This window comes from Cyprinus carpio, unplaced genomic scaffold (genome assembly GCF_018340385.1).
Source record: "Cyprinus carpio isolate SPL01 unplaced genomic scaffold, ASM1834038v1 S000000029, whole genome shotgun sequence".
Classification (NCBI taxonomy): domain Eukaryota; kingdom Metazoa; phylum Chordata; class Actinopteri; order Cypriniformes; family Cyprinidae; genus Cyprinus; species Cyprinus carpio.
The window spans coordinates 35,096-61,185 of NW_024872782.1; the positions used below are offsets into that span (position 1 = coordinate 35,096).

The 26,090-nt window shown below is 39.5% G+C and overlaps 2 protein-coding genes across 2 annotated transcripts in view; both read right to left on the reverse strand.

Annotated features, from left to right (window-relative positions):
* Nucleotides 1-18,138: 18,138 nt before the first annotated feature.
* On the reverse strand, nucleotides 18,139-21,158 carry LOC109072565 (tumor necrosis factor receptor superfamily member 11B-like). Its single transcript, XM_042753800.1, has 4 exons — nucleotides 20,902-21,158; nucleotides 19,837-20,239; nucleotides 19,483-19,665; nucleotides 18,139-18,652 (listed from the first exon to the last, which is right to left on the reverse strand). The coding sequence occupies exons 1-4, from the start codon at nucleotides 20,914-20,916 to the stop codon at nucleotides 18,342-18,344; spliced, it is 912 nt and encodes a 303-aa protein (XP_042609734.1). The 5' UTR covers nucleotides 20,917-21,158; the 3' UTR covers nucleotides 18,139-18,341.
* A 584-nt stretch (nucleotides 21,159-21,742) lies between these two features.
* Nucleotides 21,743-26,090, reverse strand: part of LOC109101228 (tumor necrosis factor receptor superfamily member 11B-like) — a 38,787-nt gene continuing 34,439 nt past the window's right edge. Inside the window, exons 4-5 of the mRNA XM_042753799.1 lie at nucleotides 24,474-24,698; nucleotides 21,743-23,559 (exon numbers count right to left, since the gene is read on the reverse strand). Of these exons, the coding sequence (XP_042609733.1) occupies nucleotides 23,168-23,559; nucleotides 24,474-24,698 (617 nt within the window). The 3' untranslated portion in view covers nucleotides 21,743-23,167. The remainder of the gene's footprint in view (nucleotides 23,560-24,473; nucleotides 24,699-26,090) is intronic.

The window sequence follows — 26,090 nt, forward strand, 5'->3', positions numbered from 1 at the left end:
TTCAGCTCTTGTGGTCTTTCTTTCTGTTCATTTGATTAGTTGCACTAAAAGAGTGTTTCTGTTCACAGAACCGCTAAACTGGTCATTTTAAGTTTAGAAGCTCAAACATATGTTCATGATCATAAAACTAGTATCTCACTGAAATCTGTTTTCTGCATTGCAAAAACATTTCATTTAAGATGTTAGAAAACACCTTTAATGTGGGCAAGCTTTAGTCTTAACTTTGTACAAACCATCATACTATAACAGTGAAAGAAGGTTTTCAGCACTTTTGTGCTTTCTTTCTGTTCATTTGCTTAGTTGCATTAACAGAGTGTTTCTGTTCACAGAAGCGCTAAACTGAGCGTTTTATGCTTAAAGCTCAGAGATAAGTTCATGATCATAAAACTAGTATAACACTGAAATCTGTTTTCTGCATTGCAAAAACATTTCATTTAAGATGTTAGAAACACCATTAATGTGGGCAAGCTTTAGTCTTAACTTTGTTCATACCATCATACTCTAACAGAGAAAGAAGGTTTTTCAGCACTTGTTGTGTGCTTTCTTTCTGTTTCATTTGCTTAGTTGCACTAACAGAGTGTTTCTGGTCACAGAAGCGCTAAACAGCGCGTTTTAAGCTTAGGAGCTCAAACATAAGTTTCATGATCATAAAACTAGTATCTCACTGAAATCTGTTTTCTGCATTGCAAAAACATTTCATTTAAGATGTTAGCAAACACCTTTAATGTGTGCAAGCTTTAGTCTTAACTTTGTACAAACCATCATATTTCTAACAGAGAAAGAAGGTTTTCAGTACTTTTGGTCTTTCTTTCTGTTCAATTGCTTAGTTGCACTAACAGAGTGTTTTTCCTGAATTCACAGAAGCGCTAAACTGAGCGTTTTTTTTTTTTTATGCCTAAAAGCTCAAACATTAAGTTCATGATCATAAAAGGAGTATCTCACTGAAATCTGTTTTCTGCATTGCAAAAAACATTTCATTTAAGATGTTAGAAACACCAGTTAATGTGGGCAAGCTTTAGTCTTAACTTTGTACAAACCATCATACTCTAACCCCCCAGAGAAAGAAGAAGTTTTCAGCCACTTGTGTGCTTTCATTCTGTTCATTTGCCTTAGTTGCACTTAACAGAGTGTTTCTGGTCACAGAAGCGCTAAATGAGCGTTTTATGCCCTAAAAGCAAACATCAGTTTATGATCATAAAACTAGTATACTCACTGAAATCGTGTTTTCTGTATTGCAAAAAAATTTCAATATTAAGATGTTAGGAAAACACCCTTAATGTGGGCAAGCTTTAGTCTTAACTTGTTCAAACCATCATATTACTTATAACAGATGAGAAGAAGGTTTTCAGACTTGTGTGGCTATCTTTCTCTTCTATTGCCTTATTTCTGCGTCGCCACTAACAAGAATGCCTGCCCTCCTCGCACCTTCACATTGACACATGTGCCCCACCCTACACGGTGGCGTTTTTAATTCTTAGAACGCTTCAAACATGCGTTTCATGAATCATAAAACGTAGCAGAAACTCACTGAAATCTGTTTTTCTGCCATTTCAAAAACCATTTCTTTTAAGCATGTTAGAACTACCATTGTAATAGGTGGCCGCACGCTTTACGTCATTAACTTTTTTTCAAACCATCACACTCTAGCAGTAAAAAGAATTGACAAAAACCCCCGAATAAAAACAATTTAGAATAAAGAATTTCCCGCCACTTTCGGGATTTCTGTTTATGTGCATTTCCCATTAGTATCGCACGAACAGCTAGTTGTTTCTGGTTACTCAGATGCGCATAAACGTGAAGCAGTTTTATGCTTAGACGCTCATAACAGGAGCTTCCAAGATCATCAAACTAGCTAACAGCGATGTGAGAAGCTGCTTTCCTGCAATTGCCAAAATCATATTATTTAAGATGTTAGAAACACCTTAAAGTCGGCGCCAAGCTTTTAGTCTGGAATCTCGTACAAACCCATCATACTTCTAACAGAGAAAGAAGAATTTCCCAGCACTTTTGCGTGCCCTTTACCATTCTGTTACATTTGGCCCTATAGCTTGCACTAACAGAACTGTTTTTCTTGGTCACAGAAGCGGATAAAATCTGAGCGCTTTAATGCTTTAGACGCCATGAAAAATGAGTTTCATGATCATAAGAACTAGCTAACCCACTGAATCCTGTTTTCTGCCATTGCCCCAATAAACATTTCATTTCAGACTTAAGAAACCACCCTGTAGTGTGGGCCAAGCTTTAGTGCTTAACTTCGTACAAACAATCATACTCTAACCCCATGCCCAAGAAGCCCGCGTTTTTCCAGCAATTCTGTGCTTATCATTCGTTTAAAAAACATTTGCTTAGTGTGCACTAACAGAGTTTTCTGTCACAGCGAAGTGCTAAACTGTGCTTTTAATGCTTAGAAGCTCAAACATAAAGTATCCCATGGATCAAAACTAGTAGCTCAATGAAATCTGTTTTTCTGCTTGCAAAAAACATTTCATTTAAGATGCTCGAAACACCTTTAAATATAGGCAAGATTAAGCCTTTACTTTGACAAAACCATCATATTCTAAACAGAGCAAGAATGTTTTCAGCAATGTTTGGGCGTTCTTTTCTGTCATATGCTTAGTTGCAACTAACAGAGTTTTTCTTTTCACAGAACCGCTAAACTGAGAGTTTATGCATCCCCGCCTCAACATAAGTTCTGATCTAAAAACAGTCTCACGGTGCAATCTGTTTTCTCTGCATTGCAAACCACTTCATTTTCAATGCTGTTAGAAAAACGAGACCATTAATGTGGGCAAGCCCTTTAGTACTTACTACTGTAACAAACCATCATACTCTTCTAACAGAGAAAAGAAGGTTTTCAGCCACTCTGCTAATCGCTAAGTGAGGCATTTCATAACAATTACCATGTTAATTCTGCTTATAGTTGCACGTAACAGAGTGTTTCTGTGCCACAGAACGCGACTGAAATGTGCTTTTTAAGCTTAGAATGCTGCAAACATGAGCATTTAAGGATCTTCAAGCTAGTATCTCACTAGCATAATGCTGTTTTTTCGCCGTTTTTTTGGGGGAGGGGGGGAATTGCCAAAAAACATTTACCGTTAAGGAGGTTAGAAAATCCATTACTGTGCGCGCCCAGCCCTTCTAGACTCTTAACTTTGTTTTCAAACCAGCATACTGTAACAGAGAAAGGCAGCCCGTTTAAGCATTTGGCCCGTTTCTTTTCATTCCTGTTTTTTCCATGCCATTAAGCGTAGTTGCACTTAAACCGCATGTTGTTCTCCTGGTACAGACAGACCGTGCCTAGAACTGAGGCGTATTTATATTCATATGACGCTTGCAAAACCATGAGTTACATGTTTTTCATCACAAAACGTATGTATAACGCTGAAATGCCGGTTTTTACTGCCATTGCCCAAAAAGCATTTAATTTAGATGTTTTTTTTTTTCGAAATCATCATTAATGTAGCGGCCAATACTTTAGTCTTAACTTTAGTTGCAAACCATCTTACTGTAACAGTAGAAAGAAGGGATTTCAGAACTTGTTAGTCTTTCATTTCTGTTTCATCTGTGCCTTAGTTGCCACTAACAGCAGTGTAACCTTCTGGTCACAGAAGCGCCTAAACTGCAAGCGTTTTATAGCCTAATATGTGCCAAAAAATAGAGGTAATGAATCAGAAAACTCGAATATCTCATTGAAATCTGCATAATTCTGCATTGCCCAAAAACACTTCATTTGTATAGATAGCTCGGAAACACCATTAAATGTCGGGCATAGCCGTTAGCTACTATAAACTTTGTTTCAAACCATCATTACTCCCCCCTCCTCCCTCCCCCCCCGCTCCTAACACCCCAACATTGAGAGGACAAGCATAGGATTTTCAAGCGACTTGTTGTGCGCTTTCTTTCTGTACATTTAGCTTAGTTTGCACTAACAGAGATGCTCGGGTCTACGCCATAGCCCCGGCTTGAACTGCGCATTTTAAGCCTCTAGACGCAAAACAGTAGAGTTCTGATCATAAAAACATTAGTAACTCACTGAAATCATGTTTTCTGCTTGCCCCCCCCCCCCCCCACAAACATTTCATTTAGATGTTAGAAATACCTGCTAATGATGACGGCATAGCCCCTTTAGCCGTAACTTTGTACAAACCATACATACTCTAGACATCGAAAAAGAAGTTTTTTCAGCCACTTCTTGTGCTTCTTTTCTAGTTGTCAATTGCATTAGCTTGCATTACAGAGAGAGCCCCCCCTGTTCTGTGATTTCAGCTTTTTTTAGCACCCCAACGGCCACGTTTTTATGCCTAAAATCCTGAAACTATGAGTTCATGATCATAAAACTAGATAAACTCAGCTGAAATCTGTTTTCTTCTGTATTGCAAAAACATTAAATTTAAGATGCTTAGAAACAACCTCAATTATTTTTTTTTTATTTTTTTATTATGTGCCGGCAAGCTTAAGTATAAACTTTGTTCAAAACCATCATACTTCTAACAGAGGCAAAGCAAGAATGTGTTCAGCACTTGTTGTGCGCTTTCTATTATGCCTTCAGTTTCCTCTAGTGTGAACTAACAGAGTGTCTTCTGGTCAAGACAGACGCGCCCCTAATACTGACGCATTTAAGACCTAAGACTGGCCTGCAACCATTACCCGCGCTTGAGTTTTATGTATCCCATACACAACTGTTATCTCACTTGAAATCTTTTTCTGCCATTGCCAATAAACATTTCATTGAGCATGAGAAGGTAGCAACACCTGTAATATGGAACAATGCCTTTATGCCATTAAACTTTGTTACAAACTATCTATACTCTACAGAGAAAGAAGGTTTTAAGCACTTGTGTGCTTTCATTCAGTTTTCTATGATTAAAGCGAATATTTTTGTTCATTTGCTTAGTTGCACTAACAGAGTGTTTCTGTTCTCAGAAACGCTAAAACATAAGTTCATGATCATAAAACTAGTAACTCAGTGAAATCTGTTTTTCTGCATTGCAAAAACATTTCATTTGAGCTGTTAGAAACACCTTTAATGTGGGCAAGCTTTAGTCTTAACTTTGTACAAACCAGCATACTCTAACAAAGAAAGAAGGTTTTCAGCACTTGTGCGCTTTCTTTCTGTTCATTTGCTTAGTTGCAGTAACAGAGTGTTTCTGGTCATAAAAGCGCTAAACTGAGCGTTTTATGCTTAGAAGCTCAAACATGAGTTCATGATCATAAAAGTAGTAACTCACTGAAATCTGTTTTCTGCATTGCAAAAACATATCATTTAAGATGTTAGAAACACCTTTAATGTGGGCAAGCTTTAGTCTTAACTTTGTACAAACCATCATACTCTGACAGAGAAAGAAGGTTTTCAGAGCTTGTGCGCTTTCTTTCTGTTCATTTGCTTAGTTGCTCTAACAGAGTGTTTCTGTTCACAGAAGGGCTAAACTGAGCGTTTTATGCTTAGATGCTAAAACATGAGTTCATGATCATAAAACTAGTAACTCACTGAAATCTGTTTTCTGCATTGCAATAACATTTCATTTGAGATTTTAGAAACACCTTTAATGTGGGCAAGCTTTAGTCTTATCTTTGTACAAACCATCATACTCTAACAGAGAAAGAAGGTTTTCAGCACTTGTAAGCTTTCTTTCTGTTCATTTCCTTAGTTGCACTAACAGAGTGTTTCTGTTCACAGAAGCGCTAAACTGAGCGTTTTATGCTTAGAAGCTCAAACATAAGTTCATGATCATAAATCTAGTAATTAAGTGAAATCTGTTTTCTGCATTGCAAAAACATTTCTTTTAAGTTGTTTGTTAAAAACTTTTTTGTTGTGGGGATTTTTTATTATTTTTTTTGTAAACATCATACTCTAAAAGAGAAAGAAAGATTTCAGCACTTGTGGGCTTTCTTTCTGTTCCCTTATCAAAAGCTACACTCGATGCTGTGCTCAATAGCGCTATTGAGAACATTCTTTGTTCGACCGGTTGTGAAGCATGTGTCAAACACGCCAAGAATTGGCTTAAATAACCTCGGTAGGTGACGTCCTTGATTACGTGCACCTGCAGGTTATAAATAGACGTGAAATGGACACATCTTCAGGTTTCTTTGTCTTCAGCGACCGCATTGTGTGTGTGTGTGTCACACTGCTGAAAGCTTTATAGTTTAAAAGGAAGCATGTTGAGAGTAAAAAAAAAAAAGAAGAAAAGTTTTAAACAACTTATTTTTCTTGCTGATTCTATAAGAGATGCGTGCCTCACTCTCTATGGCCGATCTCTGAGGAGAAATCGCATGTTTATTGTTTGGAAGAAAAGCAGACTGCTGTCGCATTCTAGAGTGGCAGATGTGAGCACCGCGGTTCATTTCCTATCCACGCTAGGCTCTTTTATCTCACGAGGAAAGAGCTGCTTCCCGCTCATTAAGTCCGCGCTTTGATCTGGCTGAGGATTAAAGTACCGGGCAAAATCCCCCTCTCTCATGTTCTCGCCAGATCGGAAGGTTCTCGCGCCCACCTCCGAAGCGTGCCCAGGCACTTCTTCTGATTGGACAAAGGCTGCTGTAGCTCTTGCTTCTGTTTGTAATGGATATTGAGAGTGCTCTCTCCTAGCGCTCCTCTCGCGATTATAATCACATGAGGAGTTACTAGGTGGTGACTCGTGTAGCGACCAGATAAAAGCCTTAAAATGAGGTTTTGTACATATTGATTTCCTAGGTGAGAGTGACGCTAGCAAGGTATCTCTCCCCTATAGGAGCAACATCGGTTAAAAAAAATAAAATAAAATCCGGCTCCTCTGGGGCAGGAGGCTCAAAGAAAGAGTGTGGCGAGTTGTGCGCCCCCTCGTAAGACTGGGGAGCAGCTTGTAGCACTTGGCAGCCGCAGATGGAGTTGGACCAAAGTATGGTCATTACGACCAAAGCAAGGGCCTTAAGCTGTGCCCAGGACAAAGGGTGTGTCCCCTCAGGGAGGGCCATGGAAAATTCCAACAGAAGTGTAGGGCTCCTTCCTGGCACCCTTAGGGGATCACTGAACAACCTCCGCCACCACCGGTGTTTCGGAGGGCAGTGGCCTCCAATGAATTGTTACATGTTCTGTTGTCTCCTGCCACGTACCAGCACACCAGATATCTAACACCCCCCCCCCCCAACAAACAAAGTCTCAAAATTAGTGCCCTTTTCGGAGAAGCTGGCAGCGTGGAAGCTACTGCCAAATATCTCCCCATGAGTGCAAAGGACTGTAACAAAGGGTTACAGGATTCAGTTTGCATATCGTCCTCCGCGTTTCAACAGCGTGGTCTCCACTTCTGTGAATACGGAACGTGCATATCTGTTGACACAGGAATTGCAGACTCGGTTGGTCGAAGGGGCCATAGAATGTGTTCCCCTGCCAGACAGAGAGTCAGGCTATTACAGTCGGTATTTCTTGATTCCCAAGAAAGACGGGGGGCTGCGTAAAAATCTTAGATCTTCGCGGGTTGAACCGCTGCCTCAGAACATACAAGTTCAACAGGCTGACAATCAAGATGATTGTTTCTCAGATCCAATCGGAGGATTGGTTTGTGACAATTGATCTAAAGGACACGCATTTTCATATAAAAATATTGCCACAACTCAGGAGGTTCCTGAGGTTCGCTTTCGGGGGCGAAGCTTACCAGTATCAGGTTCTTCCATTCGGCCTAGCCTTGTCATCCCGCAATTACAACAAAATCCATGGATGTACTTCTGGCTCCTCTACGACTCCAGAGCATCCACATTTTAAATTATATGAACGACTGACTGATTCTGACCCAGTCTCAAGAGCTTGCGCTTCGACATCAGGATGTCGTCAAAGCTCATCTCGAATCTCTGGGGTTGAGACTCAACGCCAAGAAAAGCGTTCTCTCTCCTGCTCAGAGGACAATGTATTTGGGGGTGGTATGGGATCCGATCACAATGCGGGCACAGCTTTCTCCTGCACGTGTCGAATCCATTCTAACCACCCTAAAGAACATCAAGCTAGGCCAGAAAGTCACGGTTCGTCACTTTCAGAAAAGTTTTAGGTCTCATGGCAGCTGCATCCACGGTGATACCTTTGGGCCTCCTGCACATGAGATTGTTTCAGTTGTGGCTCAGAGCCAGGGGATTTCATCCAAGGGCCAATCCCCAGAGGCAAATAAGGGTTACGCGCCAGGGGCTTCGTACCCTATCTATGTGTTTCAGACCCCGGTTTCTGACTTTGGGTCCCACTCTAGGTCCGTGTTGTCATCGCGAGATGCTAATGACAGACGCTTCCCTCATGGACTGGGGAGCGGTCTTAGATGGCCGTCCAGCCCAGGGGATCTGGAGAGATCATCTTCTCGAATTGGCACATCAATTGCCTCGAAATGAAGACTGTATTTCTGGCCCTGAAATACTTCCTTCAGTAGTTAAGAGGCTACCATGTCCTAGTGCGGGTGGACAACACATCTGTAGTCTCTTACATAGATCGCCATGGCAGACTGCGGTAGCGCCGCTTGAACGAGTTAGCGCAGCGGGTTCTGCTTTGAGCACAGGACAAGTTCCTGTCCCTCAGGGCGATTTACATTCCTGGGCACATGAATGTGGGAGCACACTTGCTGTCCAGACAAGCTGTGAAACACGGGGAATGGAAACTCCACCCCAAAGTAGTCAGTCAATCTGGGATTGCTCTGCTCCCGGGGAGTCCTAGCCAGGGTCCATCGACAGGGGTCTCGCCTCTTACTGATAGCGCCCCGTTGGCCGACCAGAGTCTGGTTCTCAGATCTAATATCCCTCCTCGACGGCTCGCTGTGGGCGATTCCGATCAGGAGAGATCTTCTCTCTCAGGCGCAGGGGACAGTATTTCATCCCCGGCCCGAGCTCTGGAACCTTCACGTCTGGCCCCTGAGGGGGACCAACAAAGAGATGCTGGCCATTCAGCAAATGTAATAGAAACTATTCTAAGTGCTAGGGCTCCCTCCACTAGAAGAACTTATGCCCTCAGATGGCGTGTTTTCGAGGGCTGGTGCATGACACACCATGTAGACCCCGCTCACTGCCAAATTGTTTCAGTACTGGAGTTCCTGCAAGAGAAATTGTCCTCAGGCACATGTCCTAGTACTCTCAGAACTTACATGGCCACTAGTTTGGCTTGCTATGTTTTCTGTGGGACAGGGTTTCTGTGGGAAAGCACCATCTAGTCGCACGCTTCATTCGTGGGGCTAAGCGGTTGAGGCCACCCACTAGAGCTACGGTCCCTTCATGGGATTTAGCCATAGTGCTCGAAGGGCTGGCTGGCACCCCTTTCGAACCATTAGAATCAGCGCCTGACAGGCTTCTGACTCTAAAGATGGTTTTTCTTATGGCCATTACCTCTCTAAAGGGAATTGGGGATTTACAGGCTTTGTCAGTCCTGCCTTCCTGCTTAGATTTTGCCCCTGTGCGAGTCAAAGTTATTTTGCATCCTCACCATCCTATATAATTATCCTCCGAAGGTTCCTTTCTTGACCATACATCCGGTCATTCTCGAAGCCTTCTGTCCTCCGCCATTCACGACAGCGGAGCAGGAAAGACTTCACTTACTGTGTCCAGTACATGCTCTTCAATTTACGTCCACCGCACTAGCCAGTGGCCTAAGTCAGAGCAACTTTTCACATGCCATGGGGGCCGCAACCGGGGGGCAGCTGCCACCAGGCGAACAATTTCACATTGGGTGAGGGATGCTATTGCCCTAGCCTACAAGGCACGTGGTCAGACTTCAACTCTAGGAGTTAGGGCCCATTCAATCAGGGGGGTTGCATCTTCAATGGCTTTAGCAAGAGGCCCGCCCTTGCAACAAGTGTGTGATGCGGCAGGTTGGTCCTCTCCGCACACATTTGTCAGATTCTATAGCTTGGATGTCCATGCTACTCTGGGCTCGCATGTCCTTGAGTCGACATCCCACAGTCATGTCTGAGACCTCTTCGATGTTGTGTGCACACACTACACAACCCTGGGGGTCCAGACACTTACAGTGTGGCGGCGTTGGTATTCTCGTTCCCATTAGCACTATTGAGCGCAGCATCGAGTGTAGCTTTTGATAAGGGAACGTCTCGGGTTACTTGACTGTAACCCTGTTCCCTGAAAAAGCGGGAATGAGATGCTGCACCTCAATGCCGCACTGTCAACGTGCCTGGACGTCTCTTCAGACAAAGGGGTAACCTGAAGATGTGTCCATTTCACGTCTATTTATAACCTGCAGGTGCACGTAATCAAGGACGTCACCTACCGAGGTTATTTAAGCCAATTCTTGGCGTGTTTGACACACATGCTTCACAACCGGTCGAACAAAGAATGTTCTCATTAGCGCTATTGAGCGCAGCATCTCGTTCCCGCTTTTTCAGGGAACAGGGTTACAGTCAAGTAACCCGAGACGTTTCCTATGGTCTTGTCCCGGTGGTCGTCTGAGACAAGGTCTTTACAGGGGATCAGTCTCTGGGGCTCTAGTTGTCCTGGTCTCCGCTGTCTTTCAGGTCCTTTCAAGGTGCTGATCCACCATCTTGTCTGGATACATACTGGATCCGGGTGACTGCAGTGACCCTCTGACTTGGATACCGACTGGATCTGGTGGCTACGGTGACCTCGGAATAAGAGAGAAACAGACTAATATGAGCGTAGATGCTATTCTTCTAACGATGTAGCAAGTACATCAGGTGTTATGGGAAGTGTTCCCGGTTCCGGTTTACCTAATTAATGCAGCCTAAAAATCCTTAAATGGATTGGATATTAGAAGTGTATTAGTATGTTATGTGTTAGCCAGGTTAAAGAGAAGACATTTAGCACTAGCCAGCACTATTAAATTTGCTAAGATGTCAAGCACTCTGGGTCCCGGTAAATATTGGACTATGGTGGCTGGTGTCTCTATTTTCACGTTCCGTACAATAGAATCGCCAATAACTAGAGCACTTTCATCAGGTTTCTCAGTGTTTTCTCAGTGAACCTGTTTAATAATTTGATTGGAACAGAAGAATGGTTTTTAGACCCACGACTATGCCGCCTCACAGTCACCCAGTTGCCCTGCTGCAAAGGCCCTGTTACCGGAACCGAACAATGTACAGGACTCCCTGAGCTAGATGCATCCAAAGCCGTATCTAGAGCCCTCACATTCTTACTGTCCTCAATTAAAATTTGGATGCGTGTCTCTAATTCTGAAATCTTCTCTGTCAGCCTAACTATTTCCCTGCATTTATCACATGTGAATCCCTCGTCACTGACAGAGATAGATAAACTATACATGTGGCAAGCAGTGCAAATAACAATAGCAGGAGAAGCCATTACTCACCGTGCTTGATGAAAGATTCTTACCACAGTTGTTTGATGAACTTGTGAAAAACCGGAGAGAGAGAGTAGCGAGAGAAAAGAGAGGAGGAAAGAAAACAGCGATAGGCACAAATGGAAACGCTAATGACAAGCTAACGAGTGCTAACACGACGCAGGTGCACTGCACTCGCGGATTTAAAATAAAAGTGAACGATCAAATTAATCAGAAATATGGTGGGAATTAAGTTATATTTTATCACTTTAAACAACAGAGAGTGATAGTAATATAAAGATTCTACAGAAAAACAAAGCTACACGGAGCTACGATCACAAAACAACAGCAAGGCAAGCAGGAAGCAGGAATACCACTGTCCAACAGCGACACCCGCGGGTAGGACGTGAGCTAGCAGGAGAAGTGTATCCTAGTCAGTGCACAACTAGGACAACTAGCACAACAGTGCACAATCGTGCCTTAAAGAGAGGAGCCCAGAAAATGGAGCGCAGCTGGAAGAAAACAAAATTATAGGAATTACATAATGCATGGCGGGAAAGTACTTCTACTTACAGAAAAGCTGTAAAAACTGCTAGATTTACTTACTTTTCGTCTCTCTTAGAATAGAACAAACACATCCCCAGGCATTTATTCAATACAGTGGCTAAATTAATTAAAAAAGGCATCAACAGATGCAGAGATTTTCCAACAGCACAGTAGTAAAAACTTTATGAACTTCTTTACTTCCAAGATCGATACTATTAGAGATACAATTATAACCATGCAACCTTCAGCCACAGTATCGCATCAGATAGTGTACTATAGAGCCTCTGAGGAACAATTCCACTCATTCTCAGGAAGAATTGTATAAACTTGTGTTGCAGCCTGGAATTAAACCACACCATGCTGGTTTCGTTTGGCCAGCAGAGAACTGTACCCCCCCCCCCCCCACTGACTGAGCCTGGTTTCTTTTTTTTTTATCCATTTCTGTGACCAATGGTGTTTTGGTTCCTTCCCACTGTCGCCTGTGGCTTGCTTAGTTCGGGATGCTTTACTGATTGCACAGACACTTTTGGAAGAGAACTGATCTGGATGATGACATCACTGAATCATCAATGAACTGACTTTAGCTGAAAAATAACTCTGTTATTATCTTCTTGCATCATTGACAAACTATTTTCCTGCTTGACTCTGTAAAGCTGCTTTGACCCAACCAGTATTGTATAAAGCGCTATACAAATAAAGGTGACTTGACTTGACTTTTCTATTAGGTATTTATATGACGTGAGGTCCCGTTACCCATGTGACACTAAAACAGGTAGTAGTAATGGCTACTTTTTACTTAATACATGTCAGAGTCTTACTTCTTTACTTTAACTTGAGTAAAAAAAGTGTAGTCAGTACTTCAACTTTTACCAGAGTATATTTAACATGAGTATCTGTACTTGAGTGAAGGATGTGTGTACTTTTGCCATCTCTGGACAACGACATGCCGGGACACTTGTTCTAAGGGCACCCTGGCCCTGACCAAGGGCTGAATGAGCAGTGAAACAGCGGCATGATGGTCACACGGCACCATGCCCATCTCGGGACTCGGAAATGTAGCCAGTGCTGGAGTGGTCTCATATGAAGCAATCCGAGCGGCGTGACTGTGGCTGCGAATGCCTTATGCCCCAGGAGCCTCTGAAAGTGTTTCAGTGTAAATTCCAAGTCATTACCTCCTTATCCTCCAAACATTGTACATTGTAAATGGTACCACTGTCCTGCCTCTGAAGGCTCAGTTAGTTCAGCACTGACTGGGCGTGCTCGTTGGTGAGGCGCACCATCATACTCACTGAGTCTAACTCCATACCAAGAAAAGAGATTCTCATCATGGGGGAGAGCTTGTTCTTCTCTTGGTTGACCTGAAGCACCAATTGACTGAGGTGCCAGAGCACCAGGTCCCTGTGATCGCACAGGTCTTCTCGTGACCGGGCTATGATGAGCCAATCGTTGAGGATCCTGATTCCCACTTCCCATATTGTGGTAAGGACGCCCTCTGCAATTTTCTTGAAGACATGGGGGGACAGGGAGAGCTCAAAGGGGAGGACCTTGTACTGCCATACACAAACCCCTTTCTCATCTCAGCTGGAAGGACAGGTTCGATTGCATCCTTCACCAATAGGACAGCAATTTCCTCGCACAGGACAGAGGTGTCTCGGACTTCCACCGAGGTCCTGAGAATGCAGCTGAACATGGGGGAACGGCTGGCAAATTTAATCGCATAGCCAAGTCAAACCTTTTGAATGAGCCAGCTGGGCAGGTTGTGCAGTGCAAGCCATGCTCCCAAACTCTGTACGAGTGGCACCAAAGGGACAGTCAACATACCTGCAGTGGTGCAGAGATAGGGGAGTTGTGCTGGGTGTGAGAGGGTGTATTGGGTTCTGATTTGTAGGAGATGTAATCCGGGTTTTGTTTGAGGGACTAGCCAGATACATGTGGAGAGGCGTTGCATCTCTGTACCGCAATCACTTGGCCACTGGCGATAGGGGACGTCATGGGCAAGAGTGAGGAAGCAGTGCATTACTCACTGTCAACCCATGAGCCTTACAACTTGGAGGAAAAGGAAACTGCTCTTTTTTTTTTTTTTTTTGAAAATGTGGTTACCACTGGCCTGAACAGTATGAAAAATGAAGGATTCTCCATTCACCCCTCCTCTGGGGGAAGGAGTGGTGCTGTCCTTACCAACTACTGAAGAGCAGACTCCCAAATCTCCACGTTGCCTGTGTCAGGGCCGCTTTGTCGTCGTCTTAGAGGATTTAGCATCCGGGTGTGACACAAGGGCTGCTGCTTCCTGTCACTTCGATGTCCCTGCCATGGTGTTATCTCAGCACTGGATGGAGTTGCTGTGGAGGACATAGGAGGGTGCCCACGGCAATGAGCAGGCTGAGACATGGCCTGCAACAGAATGGTGGCAGCTGGAGGATCACGTGTGTTGCAAGATGTGTTGGATGGCCTCAGTCTGCTTTTGTACTGCCGAGAACTGCTGGGCAATGTCAGGCCAGCCCAGGAGATGGGAGCGTCAAGAAAGTGTACTTTGTCAGCATCTCTCGTCACAGCCAGGTTGATCCAGAGATGGCACTCTTGGACATCACCTTCCCAAGGGACTGCGCCGTGACTTTTGTTGCCCAGAGGGCAAAGTTAGTCAACATGCACAGCTCCTGCATCAACCTCGGGTTGGTATTATCCTCATGCATTTGTTTAAATACCTTGGATTGGTGTATCTGCAGGACAGCCATAGCATGCAGGGCAGAGGCAGCTTGGCCCGCAGCACCATAAGCTTTGGCAGCGAGAGTCGCCAAAAGCTTGTAGACACTTTGTCCATGGCTTTGGACAATTCCTCCTAGTTTAGCATTTAGATGGCACAGATGCACCACAACCACTCTGTCCACCTGGGGAATGTCTACATACCCCCTGGCTGCCCCCCCATCGAGGGCTCATGGCAGAGAAACTAGCATTGGTAGTGACAGAGGGGTATCCTCCACTCCACTTGAGGAGGGAGAGACGCGATCGCAGCATTGCCATGGACATTCACTCACAGTAGATACATGATCTATCCACGAACGCTGCTTCAGTGTGCTGAATGCCCAGACACTGAAGACAAAGATTGTGGCCATCAACAGAGGACAGGTAACAACCGAAAACAAGAGGACATGAACGAAACAGCATCTATAAAAGACACAAATCGTTTGTGTAAGTTGTGTAAAGAAACCTTAAATAGGAAACCGTGATTTGCTCTTTTAGGAAATGGGAAATCACTCGGTTGTAGGGACACCGCTGTTTGCCAACTAGGAACAGCCCTCTCTCTATCCAGCAAAGATGAATGGCTTTATAGCAATGTATCAACATCAACTATTCGGCTCCGAAGCAAAAATCTGAATGGTGGATGCACAGTTTTGCCTTATATACCCGAATGCATGGAGAGTGGCTCAGCATGCAAAATCCACTAGCCAATTCTCAGTTTTTTTCTCTTAAACTCAGAAATTATTGGGCTCCCAAGTTAGACTCCTAATGTCTTTATGACATACTGTAACTCGTAGTGACTAACAGATAGGGAACCAAGTTTACAATGTAACCCCATGTTTAGATGTATTAGCTTTTTGCAGTAGTTTTTTTTACTACTTTTCATTGTGTATCATTTTTTTTGTGAATTGTATTAAAATTATTAAAAACATAAAACAAAATCATAATTATGATTAGCCTATTAATTATGCAATTAGTATATAGAACCCGCTCCTTGCGATAGCGGCGATACCAAGCCATTCTGTATTTGTTTTCATAGTCTTGTTTTGGTTCATAGTTTTCGTGTCTTGTTTAAGTTTATAGTTTTCATAGTCTTATTTCAGTTTATAGTTTTCATAGTTTAGTCTTTTTCTTGGCTTGCCCTGTTACTCGTATTTTGACCCTTTGCTCTGGATTCTGGATTACCCCTCTTGCTTAGCCCTCTGGATATTGTTCGCTCACCAAAGACCCACGCTTGCCCTAGGAATATTCTTTGTCTTGCCCTATATATACCTGTTTGCCAGTGTTTGACCCATGCCTGTTATGACCACGTCTCTGTGTAATAAAAGCTCGCACATGGATCTGCACGTCTCCCGACTCGTCAGCCCCGTTACACTCAAGCCATAGTAATTTGGGGGGGAAAATCAAATCAAATAAAAAAATCTAATTTTTAAGTCACACTTGAAGGATCAAAACAAACTATTCTTTAATTAATGATTATATGAAAAGAAATTCCATTTTTTTTCTTTTTTTTTTACTCACAATAGCAATTCTTTAGCTATTTCATTTCAATAAAACATTTTTAATATTTAATTAAAAAGTATATTTATAATGAAAAATCAAGAGTATTTTTTTTAAAGACTTTAGTAATAGTACTAATAATTTGATACTGTATTCAGGTTTTTCATGATTGCAGAAACATTGATCCTTCAATTAAAATAAATCAATCAATTAATTAATTAAATTAAAAAATACAGAGGATGATCAATTAAAATAAATATAATAAAAACAAAAATGATGTCAGTTGCAACAGCTTTGGACATTTTCTGAGGCCCCTTTGTGAGGCACTGCCCACTGCTTGAGAAACATGGCACAATATAAAAAAAAATGAGTCCAAGCAGCCATGAGTAGTTTGATATTGTATAATTTTAATAATAGTTAAGAATTATCCATACTTGCTTATTATTATTATTATTATTTTTTTATTCTCAGGGGGACATAAAGCAAAATTGGCAGTCGTTTGCACCTTTGGTCTTCTTCTGGCTGAAGAGATTATTAATTCCTATGTAGCAACACATTAACACTGCAATGTACACTGTGACCTTTTGTGTGATTCCCTTATTTGTAGCTTTCCCCAAAACTATATCTTGAGAATTTTTCGTGGACCACTGGATGGCAGTATTAATTTAAAAATTAATATGAATCCACCAATGCACTGACTAGGTACTGACTAATATATATTTAACACATAAATTCCTGCACAGCATGTATGAACGTATTCATATATGCTACATTTTCATAGAATAACTTATAAAATAATTTCTTGTTATCACTTGAGAGTGTTGATTTGCATCGGCGATAACTGGAGACACATTTTACAGGATTTTAATTATTCTCTCTGCAAGCCTCCACTATTGGTTGTGACAGAAATATCTTCTTGGGGGCATCTGGTTTGTTCAAATGCTGACATTTTGTCATCATTTGGATAATTGCAGCAGTGTGAGTGATTTCCTCCTCAGCCATCTCAGAATAGATCTGGTCAGGTCAGTTTTAAATGTACTTATTTTCATAAGTTTACATACACCTTGCAGAACAGTCGTGATCATGCAGCACAAAGTATTAAGAATCAAGCATATGTACACTTTCCTTTTTTTCAGCTATTGTTTTAACTTGTTCACTATATTTCAAAATCAGTAATGTAAAATAGCTCACAATTATATGTGAAACAGAAATAAATGCTCCAGTAGTTATAGTAACAGCGTAATTAATCATTATTAGTCAAAAGTGTCTGTCTGCAATTAGAAAGTCTAAAGAACCAAGAACCAAGACTACCCATAAAAGAACCTTGGCAGAAAGCTGGTCCACATGTAATTGCAAGTGAGGTCTGTTTCCAGGGGAAAGTCCTGCTGTGAAAATATGGCTTTCACTTCTTCCTTAGTTTTTATTTTTAGTATAGGCCTGAGGCCAAAAAAGAGCACACAAATGAACAGTGGAAACTAAACATGGAGTTCCCCTGGTGGTTTGATTTTTTTTTTTTAGCTCAATAACACTAGAGAAGAGAACAAAGAGAGACAGAGACAGACATACAAAAAAGGGAAGAGGAACAAGTCTGATGTGTGACCAAAGGGCACTTTTTAATGGCTTGGTGACCAAAGCCTCATAATACCTACCAGTTGTCATGTGACTTCCAGTTAAAATACTCAGAAACATTCTTGCTTCCATTTGTGGTAAGCTAGCTGCTTGAACTCCCTCTAATGGTTTCTGCACTTGTTTAGCATGGCGGAAGATAAGTGAAATGTGGTACTCTGAACCACTAGAAGATAATTCAAGCCACACTCTTGTGGAACTCCCAAAATGAACCATGGCATTTATAGTGACTCTTTTGCTCTATCACATCTGCTGCAGAACTGGAATTATTAATGCTGCATTTTCAGACAGTGTGGACAGTTTTGGAGATGAAGCCTCGTATTCTGTTAGATAAACTTATTCAGATTTCAGACTGGGCCATCTACTTACTGTCTCCGTTATTACGCAAAACTAAATCCACCAGTGTTTCATTTTGCCAGCTAGTACTGGTTTGAGATCCTGTGGTAGCAAAAATCTAAAATTTGAAAATATGAAAAAATATGAAAGCACAACTCATTTAAACATTCAAAAAATTTGTTTATTTATTGTTCAAAGGGGATTAATGCTTCTTTCAGCCCCCAACATAATGTCATGATTGTTCATCACATCAAGAGAAAAGAGCACAGCATATACTCACAAGCACCACAATTCACATCAACAAAATCTCTGTTTAGTGGCCTTTAGGAGGGAAGTCCATAAAAAAATCATTAGTTCAATATGTTGCATTTTTACAATTATAATTTGAGGCCTCTAACTCCTTGAACATTTTTGAGAGCTTGTCTGCAGTGTTGTGGATGTTGCTACTTCTGAGTTGCATTGGTAATTTCTTGAGCTGGTCTATGCTAGCACCTCTAATCCACTCTGAAATGGGAAGAAGTAAGAGGGATTGGTTTGAATAGTGGGACTGTTTCCCTTGCAGCTTCTGGCTAAGATGATGTCTCATAAATCTGTACAGTTTGGACTGGCGTATTTTTTCATGAGCAAAGAAGTCTGGCAGGATCTTTTTCAGTACAGATAAACCACCTAGACAGAACATGTAAAAAACATACCAAAGAAACAGACAGTGACTTAGTCTTCATGTTCAGTCATTTTGGTGTACTATATACAGTAAATAAGCTTAAAACAGCTATTTAAATAGTTAAACCAAAAAGTAAAATGCCAAAATAAGAATTTACACAAACCCATATTGTGTGTGTGTGTGTGTGTGTGTAAAGCTAAGCAGATTTGTTAAGAATGTTTATACAACTATTTTTGTACAGTGGATATATATATATATATATATATATATATATATATATATATATATATATATATATATATATATATATATATATATATATATATATATATATAATTTTGTGTGTGTGTGTGTTCTTACTACACAACTCTCTGGAATACTTGATATTTCTATTTTACTTTTTAACCGACCAAGGTGGGTGCACCAGAGAATCAAAGTATGCTTTTTTAAATGTCTTTTATTAACTCTGTGCTGTTCTCAGCAGGTCAGAATACCAAAATGCAAAAACATTCATAAGTTGAGTTAATAGAAAAATTATGAGGTAATCAAACTTAACATTTGATTGACTCAAAATTAAACTTTAACGTGTTTTAGATGAAATGTGCTTCATGTTTAAATATGTATAGTAAGAAAGATTTAATAGCACTGAATGAACCAGACCCAATTAGTTAAAAAAAAGTGAATCAACCCAATTAGTTTAAACCAACAAAAGTCAAATTTAATGGTCAGATCAGGTAGAAATGAATTACCTCCAGTAACAATTAACTGTTACCACTATTTACTATATGAATTATGTATGACTTGAGAACAATTGATGACCAATTAGAAAATTTACCAGCTTTCTGGAGATTTTCGCATGTTGAGCATATGTTATCATGCCAGCCGGTACCCCTCAGTACCAGATCAAGATCAATCGATTTGCAATCAGTGTGTTTTGCGCAAGGCGATGTCGAGGATGTGACCGCAGAAAAGGTGCCACGCACACACCTCTCACATTGTGTATCACGATGTAAGGTACCTATAGACACATTAAAATGCATTTTACGCAATTGAGAGGAGGGAAAAAAAAAAAAAAAAAAAAAAAAAAAAAAAAATATATATATATATATATATATATATATATATATATATATATATATATATATAAATAAATAAATAAATATCATAACCCCAGAAACGTCTATAATACCATTCTGCTGGACGCCGTATCCATATGGACACTCCGCATGCTTGATGCAGAAGTCAGCTTGCCAAAAATAACCTTCTTTACACTGGCAAACCCTGTTGTTAGTAGAAGAGCATTTTTTCTCAATGTACTGATTTTCTACACAGAAAGTGCTGCAATACAGGCATTTCGGTAAGTAGTTCCAGAACTGTGTGAAATGGTCTTCTGGACATGGCGAGCAGACGGTGTCCTCGGTTGCAGTGCAGTGTTTACTCATGTGGGTTCCAGGGGGGCAGCGTGTGCATGTGAGTATCTGCCTTGTGAGTGGGTCCTCGTGCTGGTAAGTGAGGACTTCTACTGTCGATGTGTCAGTGTGTAATAGTAGCATCAGTACTACAGCCAAGTGATGTTCAACACTGCAACATTTCTAGAACATTAAATAAATAAATAAATAAATTTGCAGTATCCAGTAACACTGTATTTATTCGTAACAAAGGTGGAAAACCACAAAATGATTGAAAGTTTATCCAAATCACTCATAGCAGCATATTGACATATTCTAAACATTCAAAGCACAGTATTGCCCACACAAACCACACACCATCAAGGTAATTAATGCAGTAAACTTTAACAATATTACAAAATGTAACATAAACAATAACTTTTTAAATGAAAATATAGTGACACAAGAAATTATGGGAAAGTCCTTTTCTTCATAAACAATAAAATAAAATGTCAATTACATTCACAATAAAAACATAATTTAACTATTAATTGTATATTGTAAATGTATTTTAAATATTACCTTGTTAAATACTGTTTACATTTCTGTTGTAAATTATAAGCCAATTCATGAACCATTATTTTCACAGTATTTCACAAACTTACCTTAACTCATATTAAGTCCAAGTAGTTACCTAATATTACTCTGTACTTACACTGGACATATTAAGAAGGTACTCTGTATGCAAAGAGCAATTGAGTGTTCACTAGTATAATTATTTACCATAGTAATGTGCACTAACATTTACAACAGAAAATAATTACAAATTGAATTGATGTTAATTAGTATTACTCTACTGTACTTACATAAATATGACCCATTTTACTTTCTCGTCCTGACAAGATAGGAAGAACTAAGGGTGTTCATCTCTTTAAATGTATCCTTACCCACCCACACAGAGGCTGGACTGCTGAGAAGTTTGCGCATGATTCAGTTCGTTACACACCCACCACCCAAGTAATACATTATGAGGATATAGAAAACCATAAAACGCTTTTACATTATCCAGTTAAATAAAAATTAAATTACCATATTGCTTCCAGTAATACATTAGTTTATCAATTAATTAATGTTATCTTTATTAATCTGTGATCTATGATTAGGTCTCACATGTTCCACTTTAAACTGTCTAATCTATTTTCTGATATAACATAGATGCAAATTAAGTTCATGCACAGCTCTTTGATAAAGTTAAATGTCATTTGACTTCTCAGTAGTAAATATCAGTGAAACTGGAATTAATTACAGGCATAACATGTGAGTACCATATGAGAATGAAGAAGAAAAAGGGGGTCATCCACTGTAACAATTCTAACTTTAATTAAATGTCTTATTATTAAATGACTGTTTAAAATTAATTCTTAAAAGGAGAGGAACAGCAGTTAACAGTTAACCTAAAAAAAAGCAATCATTCCATTATACACTACCATAATGTACAACAGACCAACAAATTCCATTTAAAGTTGGAATCAGTACATTATTGGTATATAAGCATGTTATTTAATTGTTTTTAAGCAATGGCAAACTGAAACAAAGATATAAGAACTAAGAATTACTGTACACAGAACTCAGGAGTGATATTGATAAGTGATATTCAATTGCGATGATAGTGCCATTTGTAAATACTGTATCTGACATTAACTTTTTTCATTCATAACTCATCAGTAATCTAAAAAGAGAACTCCTGGACTCCCCCCACCAACGCACTTCTATCTTTGATTTCCAAACTATTTGGAAAGATGATGTAAGATCTAAAGTAAACAAAACCTGTAAAACAGATACAAGCCCTTTTATACTGTACACCATGCTCCTTCTCTCATGTATGCCAAACTATTCTCAGTTGTTTTATTCAGTAATTTCCTCCACTAACGGTATGGGTGTTTATATATGGATGCTTGCTGGATTCCTCTTTTTCCAGTTGTCACAACTTCCTACTACATTTGATTTTTTTTTTCTTTTCTGTATGATACCTCCATATTATCAATGGATATAATACAGACAGAATAGTAAAGTCAAATAACGTACAAAGGCAAAGAGTGATTGATACAAGATATGAATTTTTAAAGAAAAATCAAGCAAATTTACAGTCAGTAAAAAAAAAAATGTAAAAAAAAAAAAAAATCATGTATTAGAATGAGAAATAGACATCAAACAATAAGCACATCTGAGGATGTTTGAAAGATGAAGTTATTATTAAGATTACATTATTAGCTTCCTAGATTATTATGTCCAGCACAAACAGTTTTAAAGACTTTACAAGCTTGTCATGGTTACAGGGTCAGAACATGGTCCTGCAAGGTCCCTGGGCACTTGTCTGTGGAGGCCCCCTCCATCCCTAGTGACAGATGCCTTATCCTATATTAAGTGACAGGGGAAACATACAAGTTTTGGTAGGCTAACAATAGATGACTAAATGGTTACTGGGGACCTTATGCCCTAGTGGTCCCTGTATGGACAAAGGGTCTTCAGCATCCACGATAAAACACAACAAAGTATATAAAATGTTTTCTTACATCATGGCAGACCTGATCATTTTAAGAAAACTTTCATTATGAGAATATGTGGTGGTAAACATCCATATCTACTCAAAACTGTCACAACCATACTTAAATCCTTAAAACAAAATATATACTGCATTTCTAGAGTCCACTTTTCTGACAAATTGATAATAAATATTTTCTTTTTATAATTTTTAAATAAAACAAATTGACAACATATAATTACACTTAAATATAACAACTGCTCCCCACTGTATTATACATTCATGACCAACTTCCATTATTTACAACTTCATTAAAGCATATAGGTTCATTTTACAAGTATTAGCAGGTCAAGTAATATCTTGAAAAAAAGTTGATTTTCCTCTAGAACTTGGCTTATATTTCCATTTTGGAATCAAACTCTCAGTTTCAGTCCAATATAAAACAGGCCAAAAAAAAAAATAGATCTACATCCCCACACAACAAATCAGTTACTTATCCCTTCCCCCTTTTAGCCCACAACTGTCAAACACTTTGTACAACTTATCTTCATTTAAATAACTTGTTTTAATTGTCCTTCGATAAGGTAAAATTAGTCATTGTACAGTTTGGTTTTGAAACATGTGTTGTCTTGGATCATGTTAACAATCATCTTCTCATACATTCGGTGTATGGATGACGCACTAATACTCCGACTGATCCTCTTCAGAATTTTGAGAAGGGGTCGGCGAGCACCTTTCAAATGTAGTCTGCGGAGACTGTGAGATAAAGCTTTGGCCAGGTCCTGACCTCCATTCTGAATCTTCCACAGGTGTAGGAGCTGCAGGATGTAACGTTGTGAGGGACAGAAACGGACCAGGGCTCGAATATTCTCCTCGCTCACTTTATCCCCAGGTAAACACTCCATTAAGCTCAACAGGTCTTCCAGAGTAATGTTTTTTACACTGGCACAGTGAGATACCTTCCTCTCACAGTGGTTTACACCTAGGAGAAAGCAAATGAAGTATATATTAACCTGAAGTACATTGCACTTGAGTTAATATTCAATTTCTATTAAAAACAATTCCGCAGACAAATATATAATTGCTATGTAATGATGGTAAAAAAAAAAGTCAAAACAAACAATTGTTCACTTTGCTTAAGAAGCTAGATACATCAAGTTGCACCGACTTATAAGCTCTTGTATAAATTTAGCAAGCCTTCCAATAATTCTTATCTTTCTTCCAAATGGTCATACATCTGTATGTAAAATCCTTTAAAAACTGTTTCATTTCCAAATGCAAATAGTGTCAAAAACTAGTAATTGTATGTGCATTCAATAACAATAATTCAACATAAACTAACGTATTTAAATGCAATGTCATATTTTTTAGATTTCTCTTCATTATGTTAAAGACTGCAATCATTTACTGTAAATTAATTAATCCTACTTTATAATCACATTTATAGACTGAAAGATCAAAGCATTTACAGATTAAATGATGTAATATTTATATAAAAATTATGTAATATTTATATTTTATTTAAAAAATAAATAAAATATCATAACTATTTTTTTTCTCCGACATCCTAAAGTTTTAGGAGACATTCCATTTTACCATTCCATTTTACATACAGGCTGATGTCTTAATATCAGGATTTGAACAGAAAACATGATTTGTATTGAATATGGGTTTGAATGAGATTTCAATTTATAGCAATAGTTTGACCTTTTATGGACTTTTATTATTAACTGAAGGTTTATGGTTTTCATATCCTCAAATCTGTTGAAACAGGATTTTCTGTAAACCACATTCCCACAACATAAAACCAAAAATAGCCTTAACGATCACTCACACTTGTACTTTCTCAATTGTATTCACAAGTTAAAGCTATATAAACCAAACAGAGATGATGACCTTGGATGATGCTGAGGAGTTTGTCTTGGTCCTTATTTTGTTCTCTCCAGAGACGAAGCAGATGTAGTGCCTGCTGCTGAGGACTGCAGCTTTTTTTCAGCCTCTCAACACTCTTCCAGTCCACTTTGCGTCCTGGAAGGCTCTCAGAGAGACGCTCCACAGAGACAGAAGCCAAAGGAGGTGATGCAAGGAATTTAAATATTGCTTCCTCACATAATGTAATGTCTAAAAGACATTGAAAGAGAGGTGTGGGGATGGTTAAAGACACGGAAGTATGAAAAGTGCACTAAACAAATCACAAGGTTTTGCAGAAACAAAACAAAAACAGATAGAGAAGACAATGAAACATATAAGTACATCAGATACATTGTTTTAGCCCTTAGGTTTTCATGTCCTAATACAGGAAGTAACATGTTCCCACATGTTGAAAGAAGCTTTGACCTTCCACATCCTTAAACTGTACTCCACCCTATCTGTGGGTATTCAGGATTATAGAACTAGTCATGTGACATGGCTTTAGGGTATAATGGGTAAGTTTGTATAGGAATGTCCTGATCAAGTTTTTTGTGCTCCTGGTTTTATTCAAGTAATTGTATTTTGAGTATCTGGGATCTGCAAACCTGATTTGATACTTGTTTTCTCTTACTGCGTGGTGCACACTTCAAGTACATTTAACTTATTAAAATCAATCCTGTGCATACAAGGGTGCGCAGTGAGTTTCTCAGGTGCAGGGGCTCAAATGTAAAAAAGGGGCATCTATCACTATGCAGTAATTCCAATATAACATTATTATATAACAATATAACATTATAGGCCTGTAATAAGATTCTCTCTTTCTCTCTCTCTCTCTCTCCCTCTCTCTCTCTCCATCACTCAAACAGGGGCAGCGGCTCAAGTGGAAAAAAGGGCACCTCTCATATTTATTTTTATTTTTTCCTAAACAAAACGTCTAATATATTAGGGGTGTGCAATATTGACAAAAAATATATTTCGATATTTTCTAGGATTTTATCGCTAACAAAAATTAAACTATATTTTTTTCCTGTGTGTTATTGTGCTGATATATTAAGGACTACTGTGGACAGCTGATGCCTAAAGTTTTTGATATTCTGCATATTCTCTGTGGTAATTAGTTCACAGCGGTGATAGAAATTATTCTTTTCTAATAAGTTTAAATTGATTTTTACCTTTATAAAGCCATTTTTTTTCCCTAAAAGTGTGCATCATCTATTCAGTCAAATTCTTAACTTGAATCAGTCAATTATTATATAAGTCATTTGGGCTGTTACCAAGCAAATGAAATCAGTATTGACAAAATTTATCTTTGCAATGCAGAGGAAACACAGAAGCTGCATTAGAAGCGGCATTTAAATGCATTTACATACTGTTTAATGCAGCACATGAATGTTTTAACCTGCAGTTCCCTTTCAATCGGTCACTCTTGACGTCACGTCTGTGACCGACGAATTGGGATCTCGCTTAGAGAAACCAATCTACTTTGAGTGAAAACTAAATGAGCCAATGCACATTGGCATGCGATTTTTGCATCCAGCTGCCGCTGATCACAGTTTGAGCATAAAAAGGCAGCAGGTGCATATATCCATACAATATTGTTTT

What these genes read in the sequence shown, in the direction of transcription:
- LOC109072565 (XM_042753800.1), bottom strand. An exon ending in ATACGGCGTCCAGCAGAATG is followed by an intron (nt 19,666 to 19,836) that starts GTATTATAGACG and finishes ATGTGTCTATAG; the next exon opens with GTACCTTACATCGTGATACA. An exon ending in CGAAAATCTCCAGAAAGCTG is followed by an intron (nt 18,653 to 19,482) that starts GTAAATTTTCTA and finishes TGTTCTGTCTAG; the next exon opens with GTGGTTTATCTGTACTGAAA.